This window comes from Balaenoptera borealis (assembly GCF_965194805.1).
Source record: "Balaenoptera borealis genome assembly, chromosome: 16".
In the NCBI taxonomy this organism is placed as follows: Eukaryota; Metazoa; Chordata; class Mammalia; order Artiodactyla; family Balaenopteridae; genus Balaenoptera; species Balaenoptera borealis.
The window spans coordinates 24,234,954-24,251,703 of record NC_138872.1 but is presented as its reverse complement, the minus strand read 5'-3'; the positions used below and the strand labels follow the sequence as shown (position 1 = coordinate 24,251,703).

The 16,750-nt window shown below is 48.5% G+C and overlaps 1 protein-coding gene and 1 long non-coding RNA gene across 4 annotated transcripts in view; one reads left to right on the top strand and one right to left on the bottom strand.

Annotated features, from left to right (window-relative positions):
• Positions 1 to 2,936: 2,936 nt before the first annotated feature.
• UQCC1 (ubiquinol-cytochrome c reductase complex assembly factor 1) overlaps positions 2,937 to 16,750 on the bottom strand; it is a 95,074-nt gene continuing 81,260 nt past the window's right edge. For both annotated transcript variants that reach the window (XM_082359501.1, XM_082359502.1), the window contains 3 exons: positions 15,215 to 15,292; positions 9,155 to 9,268; positions 2,937 to 6,304 (listed from right to left, as the gene is read on the bottom strand). In XM_082359501.1, the coding sequence (XP_082215627.1) occupies positions 6,170 to 6,304; positions 9,155 to 9,268; positions 15,215 to 15,292 (327 nt within the window). In that variant the 3' untranslated portion in view covers positions 2,937 to 6,169. The remainder of the gene's footprint in view (positions 6,305 to 9,154; positions 9,269 to 15,214; positions 15,293 to 16,750) is intronic.
• LOC309613076 overlaps positions 11,174 to 16,750 on the top strand; it is a 31,704-nt gene continuing 26,127 nt past the window's right edge. Inside the window, exon 1 of one of the 2 annotated variants that reach the window (XR_014235514.1) lies at positions 11,174 to 11,268. This is a non-coding gene — a long non-coding RNA (uncharacterized lncRNA). Of the gene's footprint in view, positions 11,269 to 14,206; positions 14,297 to 16,750 lie in introns of those variants that run through there. The other variant, XR_014235515.1, reaches the window with a different exon arrangement.

Here is a 16,750-nt window from a genome sequence, read left to right as displayed (position 1 = left end):
GAGAGAGGTCTGCCCCTTTTTTGGGGGCGGGGTGGGGTGTGCATGTTTATTTTGGGGAGGATATTATTAAGTCCATTTGGCCCAAAAGCAAAAGCTACATTCTCCAATCAGCTTTATCAGAAATACTGGTAAAGCCCCCATTTTGATGTCCATGTGTCTGTCTCTTATTTTTCAATTCATTCTGGACTTGGGAGGGGAAGAAAGATATACTAGCCATTGATCTCTTAAGCCCCCAACATTATTGATCCAGCCACCTCTCCCTCCCCATCCCCTCTCCCTCTGCCCATTCAGTCCACCCAACATATATTTAATGCTTACTGTAGGCCAGCACTGTGGTCCCAAAGATGAGTAAGACTTGGTCTGTGCCCTGGAGGAACTCAGTTTAGTGGGGAAGGTAGACTCGTAAATAATTATAAGCCACAGAATAAGCCGAGGTATAAACCAATTGCTTGGGGTTTAGAGCTCATGAGCCATTCTGGAAGCTTAGAGGAACCATGTTCCACACTCCACCCCCAATTAGAGTACAGCTCTGTTGTAGGCTCTTTCTCAGATGGTGACTGGGAGGTGAAGGAACTGTTTCTGGCCACAGGGAGAGAGAAGAAGAGGGAAGAAGCAAGCCAGCACAGGTCAGTGATTCTGGTTCCCGACTGTGAAAACTTGAGTGAGCCTCTCAAGGCCTCAGCCTCCCATCTGTAGAGCAAGAGGCTGGAGGTCTCCAAGTCCCTTCTAGTGCTCACATTGTGTTCTATCACTTTTTGACATTACGGGTCAGTGCTTGAAGATTCCCTTTCCGGAAATCCCCGGCCAGGATCTCCAGGACCTTTTCTCACCTTATCAGAGGGATGGAGGCCCTTGACCTGGGCAGGGTCTGGGCCCTGGGCTCAGCAGTATGGCTCGAGGAGGGAAGTCCCCTGGAAGCCACAGAAAACTTGTAAGGGGTGGTTATCACCAGGGCAGAGTGAGGGGGTAGAAGATCATGGCCAGGGGCCTGAGGTCTGGCCTATCCTCCCTAAGGCCAAGTCCATGGTGTCAGTGGTCAGGGCACAGTGGGATGCAGTGGGAGAAGGCTGAAGGGGGCAGAACCAGGGTAGCAAAGGGCTTCTCCCAAGGGAAGAGTTCAGTTTGGGACTGTCGTGTTCTCGGCCCACAAACCTGCCCACTCCCCTTCCTTCCCCACCTCACCCCAAGGGCTGATAAACTCTAGGTTCCCCGGGCATGGAGACCAGCGTGAGCTCCCTTCCCTCTGGGCCCTCACCTCAGAAATCACTTGCCCCCGACCTGTCCTCCAATCTCTGGTCTCAGGAAAGGCTTCCCTCCTCCCCTCCAAAGCCAGGCCCTTGTTTTCCAGACTAGGCTTCCACTTCCAGAGGGATCTAACCCTAATTCCTCACATTAGAGGGACGCTTCCTACTCGACTCATTGCTTTTTCTCCGTTCCTTCTCATCTAGGTGCCTCCCAAGATACCACAACTGTTGCCATAATCTGCTCTCAAAAGTCTTGTTCCTGGAAGTCTAAAGCCCTTAAGCTCCACCCACTTACTCCCGGCCCTACGCTGCTCTGCAGCACACGGCCTTAGCTGCCTCCTCCGCCTGGAAGGCTCTACCCACACCGCCCACCCCTGGCTTTTACTCCTGATTCCGCCTCCTACGCTGGTTCCTAATCTCTTCCTACCCCCAGTGGATGCTTTCTCCCACGCCCACCCCACTTCCTTTTCTACCCTCCACATTTCGTCTCTGGGAACTCATCCAGTTTCATGACTTCAGGTGTCCCTTCTATACGCAAGACAGGGCCAAAGTTCTTGGCCCCGAGGTCCTCATCATCCCCCAAGGTCCAGGCCTGCCCTATGCCCTTGCCCTCCCTGATGCATCTTCCGTCAGACCAGCTCCCCATATAGACACAACCAACATGCACCAAAGCAGTGGGGTGGGGCTTGAAGACATGAGACTGGTCAGCTTCGCTATGAAAGTGGTTTCTTGCACCAGTAAGTGGTTTCTCCTCAGTGGACCTGTTTCCCTAGTGCATCATGGGGGCAATAATCCCTGCCCTATCTCATAGGATAATGTAATTAGCACCCAAAAAAAACCACAATGCAAAGAAGATTCTTCTTTTCACGCTCCCCTCTTCTGCCAGACATCACCATCTCTCTGCTCCCAGGAGAGCCCTGAACAGCTTTCTTCAGGCTTCATGTTCAGTGAGGCATCAAGTCCTGACGATTTTATTCCCTGCAATGCCTCTGGGGTTTGAACTTCCTCTGAATTTCTACAATCGCCCCCAGGCCTTCAAGCCTAGCTGGCTAGAATCCTTCCTGACTGTGCCCATCCACCCTACATGCCACTGTGCACCTGCACTCCCATCAGGTCACAGTCCCTGCCAGATGCAGCGTTACCCAGACTTCCCTGAGCCGTGGCCCCATCTGGATCTCGGCAACCTTTTCTTCCCTGGCAACCGACTCAGCTGCTCCACTTGAGTCTGAAGTTTCCTGCTCCGTGCCGCGGATCCTCACTTCCTGTTTTTCTTTCCACCTACCTAAACCTTGCCCGTCCTTTATGTTCCAACTCCTCGAAGGCTTTTCTGAACCTTGAACCTGAACTCCCTTGTTCTGACTTTTCCTGTTAGTATGTGTATGCGCCCACAGAAGCCCACGTGGCTGGAATACTGCTTTAGTTTTCCTTTTACTTTTTAATGTAGCACAACTGACCCTTTCCCCATCTAGTACTCCTTTTCTAGAACTAAAAGCATTGGACTTGGGTGTCAGAACCGCCTGAGTCTGCATGCAGGGTAAATCTGGGCTTCCCTGAGCTTCAGTCCCCCTCAGCGGTAACATGAACGTACAAATAACACTTACCTCACAGAACTGTCACTGAGGATTAAATGAGATACTAACTGAAAACACCAAGCAGCGTCTGGCGCAGAACAGAAACACAAAAAACACTGGCTGAAGCGTAGCCTGGGCTTTAATCTCAGCTTGATGTAAGAAAGCAATACTTGCAATTTTTAAAATTTTAGGCAAATCTGAAACCTCAGGGGTACTATTCGCAACATTGTTCAGTGTTTCTCATTTTAAGACCCTGTAATATATTCTTCTGGGAAGAGTAAGGAAAACATTTGTTTCTTCTGATGAATAAGTATAACTCCTTTCATGTGACAATGGGAAGCACATAACCTTCAGCCTGTCTCATTTCTGCCTTTGACTTCCAGGGAGCTCAGAGCAAGGTTTGATACTCAATTGCAGATTTCCTCACTGACCTGCGGGAAGCAGTGTGGGGTGGGGAGAGAGCAAGGGCCCCAGGGCTGAAGATGAGGGCTGGGCACTCTAGGCCCCTGCTTACCCTGGTTCATCTTCCAGGCCTCTCTGAGCTGTAGTCCCATCTCTTGTGTAAAGGGGATAAGAATCAGGAGAACAATACCTATTTTACAGGACTGCTGCGAGACAATGCACACGTGAGATCACACTTTATAAATTGCTGAAAAAGTCACGTGAAAGTTGGTTATCAGCAGGCTAGGTTTTCTAACCTACCAATACTTGCATCTTATCTTTTAAACTTTGTTTCAATCGTTTTGCAGTTTTTACACCTGTGTCTCTTAATTTGCTGTGATCCTTTCTGGACGTATACAGAGTACAAATAAAGGACAAAATTATTCCTAGAGAGCAATCTCCCTGAGAGCAAAGAAAACATGTCTTTCACTTGTTCTGTATAATAACAATTTGCAATAGAAAAACGTTTAGCTATAGAAAGAACATCTGGCTTTCGTTCCTATTCGAAGGCCAAAGGAGGTACTTCGTACTGAATTATTAAAATAAGCTGAACTGTAGTACAGACTGAGAGAATGTCCAGAACGGGGCTTTTTGTTGGGCTTGTACAGATAATGATTGGTGATCTAGTCATTCATTCCTTCTTTCATTTATCAAAGCTTACACTGATGCCTACTAAGGTCCAGCCATGCTGCTGGACGCTGGAAAAACAAAGGCGACTGACCCAAACACCAATGCCCACTCTGAAGGTGCTCACACTGCAGGATGGAGGGTGGGTATGTAAAAAATAGTTCCTCTGGAGAATACTGCCTGGGGTGAACAGGAGAGGGTGGTATTAGGGGACACGTGCAATTTCTTTAGTCAGAAGAGCAGACAGGGTTCCAGGCAGAGAAAACATACAGGGTAGTCTCCTCAGGTAACCCCAAGTGGTTCAGTTGCTCAGAAAAGAAATGGGTTAGAGACTCAAAAAGACAAACAAGGATCAAACTAAGAAGAGCCTTGCAGCTTCCAAGGAGCCTGGATTTTGTTTGGGGGGCGGCGGGTGTAGTCAGTGAAAGATGCCTACGGCCAGGAAGTGAGGGCTTCGGGACATCACAGACATGACAGATAGACTGGCTCTTAGAAACATGGCTGCGTGTCATAAGTTGCAGTGTTTGGTGATTACTCTTCTTATGGAGACAGGACTTGGCTCTGCAGGTGGGGGCCGTCTGCTGCTGGAGGTATTCATATAGGGCCCGTATGAACATAGGCAACTGGGATGTTGAGAAGGGGCGTCAAGTTCCGGACCTGGGCTGGACTAAATGACCGCTAACGGTCCTTCCAAATCTGAGATTCCATGATTCTAAAGCAAGCCCGGAAGCTGAACTGGTGCTGCAGGCTGGGATCTGTGGTTGGGGAGCTGCCCTGGGCAGCAAATGGGTTAAGGCTCAAATAACTTTTATATATAAATTAATGTGTAGAGTTGAGAGCCAAATCTGTTCCATTAATTTTTCCATCCATTCCAGGAGCAGTTAGGTACACACCGTAAAGTTTATTTTGGTGCATGGTATACTTCACTCCATTAAAAATAAATTAATCAGCAAATTCCTGCCTGGCCCAGCTCTGGTTTATGTAAATAGTGCCCAGCTGTAATGAGTTACAAGGTGTTATTATCTCACACACACAGGAGGCTTCACTCTAGAGCTCCGTGTGCAACAAAAGCATCTTAAATAAACTCAGAGAAGGCGGTTTGATTTGTAATGTTTTCACAGAAGTGAGATATACCTCACCCTTATAGAGTTTCTTTATATGACTCATTTTATAGCAAGTTAAATGAAGGAAGTTTGATGGGGGGAGGGGCAATATGGTTCTCCGCCCCCTTTCTTCAATTTAAAGAAAATTCCCCCAGAGATGACCCACACTCAGAGGGAGGAGGGGACTGGTCCTCAAGTGCGCAGACCAAGGTGGCTCTGCAGCCCATGCTCCTGCAGTTGGGAAGGGGGTGGAAGGCTGGGCATGGGGCTGGGTCCTGGGGCGGTGCAACGAAGCCAGGAAGCGTGTGTTCTCCTCTTCTTCCCTTCTCCCCAGTACCTCGTGTAAGGGGGGACCAAGAGAGGAAGAGACAGCATGTTCCTCACCCAGTTCACTGGGAGTGTGTGTGACAAAGGGACCTTTCTCTCAAGGCCTCTTTCCAAATGACTCAGGATGTGACAAGCCCCCTGGCCACAGAGGCCTCCTGGGTCCCCAGGGTCGTGGCCTGGAAGGCTGTACCTTGGCCAGAACAGCGACATCTCCATGAACTGTAGGCAGAAGCAGCAGCAGAGACCCCCGAGCCTCCCCCCTCCCTGCCTCTAACTGAGCTGGGCAGTGCTCCTCAGCTCGTGGCATCCACCATCCCAGGTAAGTTGCTACAAGACCCAGGAATAAAGAGCCATGGCAGAGAGAAGTCTCTGTTTCTTTTAATGGCCAACTCAACCCCCACGGCTCAACGCTGGAGGACAGAGTGTAGTTACCAGTCTTGACTCAGCAGCATTACAAACTGCTCCTAGGCCACAGTGGGCCCTTGCGGGGGCAGGGGGTGTCCCCTTTCTAACCTACCCCCATTCCCTTCTGTGGCCTTTGGGAAAAGCTGTCAATCGCATGTTTCCTAGAGGGGACCTGGGGAGTGTGTGCAGGGGAGCTCTTGCTCAGGGCTTCTCTTGAGGGAGAGGACACCTTAGAAGGGCTAAGGGTTCTCCCAGCACCGTACCGTACCCCACCTAATCAGACTCCTGGACGTACTAAGAGGAAAATCAACACAAATGGGGCCAGGCATTTGACAGATGCTGTTCAAAGGTCAGTTCAGGCCACTTCCTGCAGGATCCTGGGCCAAACAGCCACCTCTCTTCTGGCAGTTTCTCAGAGCTAGTTGGCCAGCTGTTCGGAGGGACCAACCCATCAAAGACCCTCATCGTTGTAAGTTGGGGAACGGGGCTTCAGGATGCTCTGAGGATTCTTCTCCACTAGAGGGCGCCAGCTCACCTCCCCTGTCAGAAGCAGATCCTCACCGTTCATGGAGTCCAGGTACTGTATCTGCAATCAGGAGAACAGGAAACAGGAAAGGGACAAGGGCAGGACAGACGTGAGATGGCATAAGGAACCAGCCTCCCAAAGGAGAGAACGGGGCGGGGGCATGAGGAGCTTCTGACCATCCCAGCTCCCAAGCCTGGGGCGGGGGGGTGGGGGGTGGGGTAGTGGTCTCTGATCTCCCGGATTATTTCATTTAAGGGAGTTCGAAGAAACAAGTCACTAAGGAAGCTCTCTCAGGCTTTAGGGAATTCCGCACTGTGCCTCTGAATGGACAAATGTCTGACACACAAGCCCTGACTTTGTGGACCAGAAGAACTGTGTGTCTGATTGTCCATTCAGGGTGGCGATGTTACCCAAGGTGAGCCAATTCCCTTCTCTGAGATTTAAGTTCCCCTGTCTGAGAAAGGGGCCCATAATAGTAACGTGTACCCCACAAGATGAAGGACACTGCTAGTCACTGGAACTTAAAAAAAAAAAATGTGTATGCTTCTACTGTGCTCTAGTGGGCCCTGACCCCATGGTTAGTGGGACCCAGCTTCACCCCTCTAGGATGATTGAGGGAGTTTATCCCCCTGAACAATGCAGAGAGGGGACACCTGTGATGGAGAACAGGAGCAGCTGCAGGGAGGCATGGTCGGGCAGTTTTGCAAGAGGCAGGTGCTCTAACGAGTGGCAAGTCTTAGGCGATAAAGGCCACCTCTGGGAGGATTCCCAGGCTCCTGTTAGTAAGGAGATGAATAAGGACAAATGCTTTCAAGTGCACAGGCAAGCTCTAGGGCGAGAGCTGGATCAGAGCAGGAGTCAGCACTGGATTCAGAAGATGAGGCTCCATTTGAGGGTGAGAAGGCAATTGGGGGGAAAGGACAGGTGGCAGGAGTCCAAAGGCCTCATCTTAGGCCTTGCATCAACTCCCTCTTCCAAGAATTCCTTCACTCCCACTGCTTTGTTTTTAGGCTGCAGACCCTTGCACTCACCCCCAGTCTCTCACACACACCTCAGGTCTGGATTTCCACATGTCTCCAGTGCAAGGAGATCAACTGACCTGTTATCTCACCTAAAAGCCACTCCTCTTTCCAATTACTCCATTTCTGTCCCGAATGCCACCACTATGCCCATCGCCTGGGTTGAAAATCTCAGCATGATCTCTGACTGGGTCTCAGGCCATCTACCAGACCAACTGGCATCAAGGCCCAGGACTAGCCTCCTGGCCTTCCCCGATCCACTCGGTCAGACTTAGTCCCTCCTTTCTTTAGCCTTTCATAGACTCTGCTCCTGCCTGTATACATTGCAGACTGACTTATTCCAGGGTTAGCCTTGTGCCTGACTGGCTTCCTTGCCAAATCATGAGCTGGATCCTTGAGGGCAGGACTGGGTCTTACTAATTTCTGCTTTCTCAACAGAGAGGCTGGTACAATAGGTGCTCAAAAGGTTTGCTGACAGAACTGGGTCCCCATCAGAGCTCGCTGCTTCCCTAAGAGCTCCGTCACTGTTTTCCTAGTGCCTGCCTCTCACTGGGGCAATCTGGGCCTTCTTATTGGTGTGGCAGCCCTTTCCTTCAGGGCCCTCGGAGAGGTCCCAGCTGTGCCCTTGTTGTGGCCCCTGGCACAAGCCCACCGCGGTAGATGGAAAAGTTGGGCTGGTCTCTCAGAAAACATAGCATTTGCTTTGCCAGTTGCTACTCCTGTCTGAGGGCGAGTCCAGTCAACAGTGTGAGTCTCAGAATTCTCTGTGGGTGGGGTCCTCTGGCCACAGTGCCTTCTTCCCGGCTCTGGCAGATTTGAAGAACGGTCAAACAGCAGTCCTGGCTTCTGGGGTTCTCTACCCTCTGAAGAGCCTTAGTATGTAGTTTTCCAGTAATCAACCAGCTGGGCCTGCTGGCACTGTCTTCTCCTTGGAGCCAGAGCCTGGCCTTCCCCTCCTGGCTGTTGGAGGCTTGAAGGGCGTGGACTCAGGTGAATAAGAGAATAACTGTGAGGTGAGGCCCCTTTGGCTCCAGGGGCCAGGCCCGTGAAGCAAAGGTGTGACTCATGGGACAGCCTGAGCTGATGAGCGGTCTGGAGCAGCTGAGGCCCCTAGTGGCTGCATGAATCACCCAGCTGGGGGCTCTAGACCAGCTGCACAGCCTGACTCACTGGGAGACCTACATGTGCCTCTTCCCTGCCACTCAGCTCCCTCATCTATAATGTATGGATTTCCCATCAATACAGGATCCGGGGGCAGAGAGAACAGGAGTGAATTCTTCCTGGGCTCGAGGAAAACTATGTAGTTAAGCAGTCCTCACCCTGGAGCTTTCTCTCAGACGCTTTGGTGTCAGGGAGCCCTGGGCAGCCAGAGGGGTGAGGAATGAAGCAGGGGGACTCTGCTTGACGACAGATAGCACCCAGTGGGAAGAGGCTTACAGGATGTTGTGGAATGCTGCCTGGAGCCCAATCCTGTTGGAAGCCAGGAGCTGGAAACATGAATCCTGGGTGGGTACCTAAGGGGAGCTTCACTGCACCCCGTGCTGCTATCTTACAGGAGGACTGCGTGTGCCCAGGATCAGTATAGCACTGCGCACACAGCAGACAGCTGAATGTGCAGTGAATGAAAGACAACAGGTTTATAAAAGCAGCAGACTTCTCGGTGCCCTTTATTCTTCTATTCCTACTCCGTGACCCCTGACCTGGCTCATGGCTGGATCCACAGAAGGTGTTCTTGATCAGTGCCCACTGCTGACATGATCGGGTCAGAATTCCCTCAGACTGGACTCTGGGAACTCAACCTCTCATGATCCTCTGAAAGTCCAGCATCCACAGACCTCAGGAAGGACCTGTTGTCCAGGAGGCTCTGGAGGGGAGGGGAAGGACTGCTCACCTGTTTCCTCACATACTCCACCAACAATTCAAGTTGTCGAGGGTCTTCACATTTCTGGTTGAAGAAGGTTCTCCAGAGGGCAGCAGCCAGCCCACGATCATCTGAAAGGACCCCCTAGAATACACAGCACAAGTGTTCTTCTGGGGCATATGGCAGAGCCAGGATACAAAAGCTGGGGATACTGTGAACACGCTAGCAACACAAAATCAGCTCAGAGGGACCTTACAGATACCATGAGAGAAATGGGGCAGCTACTTGGTAGAGCTTGGAAGGGGTCTTCAGAGAGCATCTGGTCTGACCCTTTCATTTTATACAGGGGAAGAACATGGGACCCAGAGGGGCCAAGTGACTGGCTAATAAGGTTGATACAGAGATGGGGCACATGTCTGATGGACCTTCCTAGGCCACAACTCCCTCTACAGCCCACCCAGGCCCAGGCAACACCTGAGAGGCAGAGAAGAGAGATGGGAGCAGCAGTGGTTCCACTGCCGTCCACAAGGAATGGGCTTGGAGTACTGTGAGTATATATTTCTTCCCAAGAACAGAGGTGAGTGTAGGTTGCACCTTCTCCCCTGGTCCAAGGACACACATCTGCAAGGCAGCTAGCTCTTTAGCGATGAGAGCCAGGTACCTTGGCCTCAGTGTCACCCAGCTCTGGGCTGGCTATGGCTGGCCCAGCCTCTCCCTGCCTGTCCCTAAGCAGAGGAACAGGCTGTTCGGCAGGATTGCCATGGGCCACAGGGGAGCGCTCAGAGCCTGTGTGTGCCTAGCATTGGCTGTCCTGGCACAGAGGAGAGAGAGCTCTGTTGGGAAGCCCAAATATCACAGAGGCCTTCATCCTGGACTAGGACCATTTTCTAACTTGGAACTCTGAGGAGGGAGAGAGGAGGGTCTTGCTTCCTGGGCAAGGGTGACTAAAGGGAAAGGCCCTGAGAAGTTGCTCTGTCCAGGTGCCAAGGTAGTGTACGGAACCAGACAAAGTGCTGACTGGGGCTTGGAAGTCAGTTAGAAGACGGGATCAAGTCCTGGCCCTGCCAGTACCAAGCTCAGAGACTGTGGGCAATTTAATAAAGCTGAGTCTCGACCTTCTCATCTATTAAACAGAGACTAAAATGCCTGCCCTACTTAACAGCACCTTTGAATTATAAGAGATAACATAAAGGTGTTTTGTTAAGTGTAATATGTTAGGTACAAAGATTAGGAGCTTGTTTTGGCATGCAGCTGTGAATACAGTTGAAACAACAGTGAGATCTGGGGATCAGACCACCTGAGTTCAAATGGCAGCTCTGTCACTTGATAGCTATGTGGCCTTTGGAAAGCCACTAGCCCTTCCTGAGCCTCAGTTTCTCACAACCTAAACAAGCAAAATAAAACCTATCCCACAGAGTTGTGAGAATTAAGAGACAATGGCCATGAAAGGCTCTGTTAAGTGGTAAAGCATTACACAAAGAGCCAGGATCACTTACTCGATATCATGCTGTGGTCTGGCCCCCGAGGCACTGCAGTACATGAGGTCTGGCTTTAGGCCTGCTGCCAGGAAGGGCCATGTCCAGTATGGGGTACTGACAGTTTGGTGGAAAAACCATCCACCTGTCCCAAATGCCCCCTGCTAAACACCCCTACAATTCCAAGAGACTGTCCTGGCACAATGGCTGAGTCGGGAAAACCAGCTTCTTCCGGCAGATGGGGACAGGAGCCAAGGACAAGCTCAGGCACATCACTGTTCTCCAAGCTATTTGCTAACACAACAGCCTGCCTGTGTCTGAAGTGCCCTGGGCACATGCCGGAGTGCTGCTGGCAGCGACTCACATATGCTACACGAGAGGTAACAGGAGTGGGAGCGAGTGTTATAAGGACTTAGAAAATGAGCCCAGAGCGCAGGACAGCAAAAGCCCCGGGAGCCACGGCCTGCCGCAAACAGGCAGCCTTGGCGATGGGTGAGATGGCTGGGAAGGGCCAAGTCCATAATCAGTCAGAAGGAAAAGGATGACTCAGAACTCAGATTAACAATGATAGCAACCTGACTGTTCCAGACTGTCAGAGCTCCTTCACACACCTGGCTCCGATGGCGAGGTATGCCAGGAAGAACAGATGCTATTACCCTCGTTGTAAAGGTAAGTGCACTGAGGCTTAGAGCTTCTCTAGCTAACTGGTGGTAGGTTTGGAAACAGAATGCACTGGTGAGGTCAAGGGATGGCGCTGACTGGCTCTAGTCAGGATGCGGTACCTGGCACAGAGTGGGAGTGCAACACAAATGGCTGAATAAATCAACGAACCCAACTGCTGCCTTCTTTCCACCACACTTCTAGTAAGTCAGTGAAAACAAACTGGTCTGAGAGAGGAAGCGGGAAAGAAAAAGGGGTGCCTAGGAGGCAAAAATTAGTTTGCACAGCAATTTTCCCACAATCTACTGGGATGCCTACTTGTTTTCCCTCACGCTACAAAAAAAGCATCCTTCAGGAAATTGAGACACCTAGGTCTAGAGTAACCGAGAGGCAGCCAAAGGGACTGTCCTGGCCCTGGAGGACCCTGGTTATAGTTAAGAGTTTAAAGTGGTGGAGCCTCACTCAGTGAGGGCTGATCTGACACCACTACGTGCTTAGCATGATGGTAAGAACACAGAGTCACAGTGATACGGTCACAGCTCACAAGCCGCTTGCAATCTAGTTGAAGGGACAAAGCTAGAGTACATCAAACAGCAGCACAGAATTAAATCCTGGAGAATGAACAAATGCTAATCTGTACAGGAGACTCTGAGGAATAGTCAAGACATGGATGGTTCCTCAATCTTCAGTCTTAGCTTCTATGAAAACTCCTCAGAGACCCTCCCAGTCCACACTAAGTACACCCACCCCGTTATTCTCTATCACTGTGCTCTATTTGTAATTAGATATTTATTTGCTTGTTTACTTATTTACGGCCTGTCTCTCCATTAAGAGATAAGCTCTGGTGGGGAAGAATCAGACCATGTTTGTTTTATTTACCAGCATATCCCCAGTGCATCACACATGGTAGGCACTTAATAAATACCTGTTAAATGGATGGATGGATATTGAAATTCAGGGTAAAAAAACACAGACCTAGAGAGGTCAGGGAAAGCTCTGTGGAGAAGGGGGCCTTAAGAATGGAGACTATTTGGAGAGCTACAGGACATTCTAAGCAAGAGAGAATAATATTAGTTCACTGAACATTTACAGAGAGAGTGCCTACAAAGTGCGAGACCCTGAAATCCTCAGGTTCAAAGCGGACAGCCTCAGCTACTGCCCCCCACACCTGGTTGTCCAAGACAGCCTCAATCAGACACGGCATATCTGTGGAGCAGTGAGGCAAATGGTCTCACTCAGAAAGAAGGTTACACACTGGAGGGCCGTGGGAGATAAAGGTGGACAGGACATGTCACAAATGGGGACAGTTCACAGAAGGCCTGGAAGTTCCATGGAGGAATTTGGACCTAATGAAGTAGAAAACAGGAAGGTTCCAAAAGTGTTCAGGGGTGGGGCACAATCCAAGCAAGATTCTAGGAAAAGGGTGCTGTAGAACAGCACTGTCCAATCGAACTTTCTGTGATGATGGAAACAATCTACAGCTGCACTGCCCAACACAGTAGCCACTACTAGCCACACACAAGTACTGAGCACCTGAAATGTAACCAGTGTGACTGAAGAACTGCATTTTCAATTTTAATGAATTTAAATCAAAACAGCCACATGTGGCTAGTACTAGAAAGCACAGCTCTAGAACCTTGTGACTGCCGGTGTGGCCTGCAGAATGGCTGCACATCCCCTACAGCTCGTGGGCCACGCAGAATCGCTGGCCTCACCTCAGACCTGCTGGGTCAGAATCTGAATTTTACCTAGGACTCCAGATGATCTGCATGCACACTAAAATATAAGAAAAACTGTTCCAGAATTACACCTTTAAATTACTTGGGGAACTTTTACAACTACAGATGCCCACCTACAGTTAAATCCAGAACTTCTGAGGGACAGGGCCCAAATAATGGTATTTCTAAAGCGTCCCAGGTAATTAGTCTATTTCCCAAACTTTCCCACTCTGAAAAGTCACCTGGTGTGCTTGTTGAAATACCAGGCCCCACTCCCATTGAGAATTGGAATATTTAGTGCAGTTCTCAATAATTAGATTTTAAAAGCACCCCAGGTGACTCTTGCGCTCAAGCATGTGTCTAAGATGGCTCTGCCAAGATGGATTTGGGATAGGGGGACAGAACATCTTTATTAATGTGGGTGAAAGGAAACAACTGAGCCATCTGCAATAAAGACCGCAAACAAATGCCAAGAGAAAGAAAATTATATTTCTTCAATTCTAAGCCTCATTCTTTTATATACTGTAAGGTTTCTGAAATCAGAATGTATCTAATTTAACAACTGATGCATAGATTTAAGCAGTGTTTCTCAATTCCCATCCCACAAAGCTCATATTGAATTAATGATGTATGCAGTATGCAGTCTTAATTGCTCTCTTATAACTGAGGATATTTAGTAGACTGGGAATTGGGAAACCTCAATTTTAACTAGTCCTATGACCCTAAGCAAATCATTTAACTAAATTTTTTTGTAAGTTCATGTCCTGGCTTTAATTATTATCTTCAGGGTGATAACATTTCCTCCGGCCTGAACTCTAGTTTCTGACTTTCATCCTTTATGCATTTCTTCCCTTCTTCACTCTTCACCTGCCATGTGCCAAGCACCATGCCAGGCAACAGAAACACAGAGTAGACACTGCAACTACACAGGAGAGATCCTCACCCAGTGGGGTGACAGTTAATGCTAATGCAGCACGTGCTGTGGAGCCCAGGAAGGGCAGAAGCCGTTGAGCCTGGGGAAAGTTCTTGGGCCTGTGTCCCAGAAGGGGTGATGCTTGCATTAAATCTGAAGGTAACCACAAAATGAACATAAAAGCACATGGTTTGTTAAAAAGATGAGGTACGATGAATCCTGGTGGTATGCATACAGGTTCATCACACCATTCTTTTGCCTTTTCCATGTGTCTGAAATTTCTATAACAGTTGAGGAGAAAAAGATGAGAGAGATGCCACAACATGGATGAATCTTGAAGACATTATGCTAAGTGAAATAAGCCAATCAGAAAAGAACAAAAACTGTATGACTCCACTTATATGAGGTACTTAGAGTAGTCAAAACCATAGAGACAGAAAGCAGAAGAGTGGTTCCCAGGGGCTGGGGGGAGGAGAGAATAGGAGAATAGTGTTTAACGGGTACAGAGTTTCAATTTGGGAAGATCAGGAAAAGTCCTGGAGATGGATGGTGGTGATGGCTGCTCAACAGTGTGAATGTACTTAATGCCACTAAAATGTACACTTAAAAATGGTAAATTTTATGTTATGTAAATTTTATAATAAAAAATGAGATAGATCTAAATGTTCTCATGTAGAAGGATACCCAAGATATATTGCTCAGTGAAAAAAGCAAGTTGCAGAATAGTAGTATATGCAGTGTAACTTACATTTGCATGAAGAAAATAAATACATAGGTGCTTGTGTATGCACGGTAACACTTATAAGGACACCCAATAAACTATTAACAAAGTTTTCCTCTGGGACAGAGAATTGGGCAGGAGAGGAAAGGGCCCTTTTATTTTTTATTTCAACCATTTATGCACAGTTTTATGAATTTTTTAAATGAGTATGTATTGCTTTTATAATTAAACCCCCCAAAAAAGTGTGTGATTTGACCGTGATGTTGATGTGTGCATGTCTTCCTCTCTCTGAACGCATCTGGGGCTGAGACTGTGACTGATTTGCCTTTGTCCCTCCATCCAGCACTCCACAGGCACTCAATAAATGCAGACTAGTTGAATGATCTGACCGTATTACATAGTGCTTTCTTTCTCAAGTACTAGGCAAACTGCTGGGCACACTCATTCTAGTTGCTGAGTCAGTGAAGGTGAGGAAACAGTAAAATACCAAGCCATAATGGCAGGCAGTGATGGTGGCCCCTGAAGCTTCTCTCAGAGGCTCTCATCAAATGCCTTTGTTGGGGGAGGCCATTGTTCTGCCTAAGGCCTGGTAAATAAGCTTACCTCATCATATCCCAAGATTGCCACATAGAAATTATTTGTCATAAGCATCATGTTCTTCTTCAGGATATAGGAATTAACCTACAGAAACAAAATGGCAAAAACAAAAGTATGAAAGAAAGGAAAAAACCAAAAAGTATGATTTTTGGCTCTTAACTTAGCAGAACAGAGAGAGAGGGCCCCTAACAGGTCAAACTGCCTGTCCATCCTCATTTCCCTGATCTGTCAGGACTCTCCCCAATTTGACAGCTTCTTTTAGATTCTGGTCCCAAATTATACAAAGCAGTAACTCAGTTTTATAAACTGAGCCCCAACTACACGTCGGGCTTTGTGCTAGATACTATGAACACAAATTAAAAGAAACATTTCTTGACTGGAGGAGCACACAGTCTAGTAAAAACAGACATGTAGAAAATAATCACACTGCAATGTACTGCCTCATATCCTATCCCAAAGGTGGTGAGTGATAAATACATTTTAGTACAATGGTCTCCACTTGGTGAGGCTGGGAAGAATTCTCTAGGAGGTAATGTTTAAGTGGACCTCAGAGGAGGAGCAGTCTGACAAGAGAGGGTTGGGGGGAGGAAAGAGGACATTCTAGACACAGGGCATAAGCTGTACAAAGTGCAGGGGCAGGAAAGAAAATGGGGAGTGCCAGGGAGGGCGAATGGGCAGGAACACTGGAAAGGTAGGTTGGAACCAGGTTAGGAAATGTCTTAAGGGTTACTCAAAGGAGCTTGTTGTAGTGAAAGGACAAAAGAAGGAAGTGGTCAGAGGTGGGAAGAGGAGGAAGAGAGGCAGGGCTGTGAGTGAGATGCTGAGGAGAAAGGTGGGCCCCTGAGGCTGTGGACAGGAGGGGAGAATAAGATGGGCTGCAGAAGTAAGACTGTTAATGTGAATGGACTGTTTTAGAAATGCAATGCCAGTGAGACCGTGGAGACTCAGGTAGAACTCCTCTCAGAGAATAGCCAGTGAGCCTTCAGAACCTAGAGTGCAGTTCACGGAATCTCTTCAATAGGATAAAACTTTGACCTCCGGGAATATGCGAAAGGAAAGGGTACCGTATTTCATTCCTCTCTGGGATCCCAGCAGAAAACCTGGTGTAATGTGTAATACATAGAAAGGACTCGTTGACTATTTAAACTGACAAGTTTTAGAAACACCCCGAAGCCATCTGGAACTTTACATGGAGAATAAGATTTGTGCTTAACAACCATGACCACTGCCCACCATCATCACCTCCATTTACTGAGCACCTGTTATGGGCCAGATGCTTTATGGACATCATCTCCTCTAACTGTCGCCGGGGCTCAGAGAGGCAGATATGCTATAGTCATGCTTTTAAAGACACAGAAAACTGAGACTCAGACAGGTGAAGTGACTTGCTCTAGATCCCACAGCAAATTAGTGATAAATCCTCCAGGTCAGTCTGAATCCAAAGTCCATGTGCCTGACATTCCATCAGGTTCCTGCCTACAGGAAGATAATTTTACTTTGGATCATAAATCAAGTACTGAATGATTTCATCCTGTGGTTCAT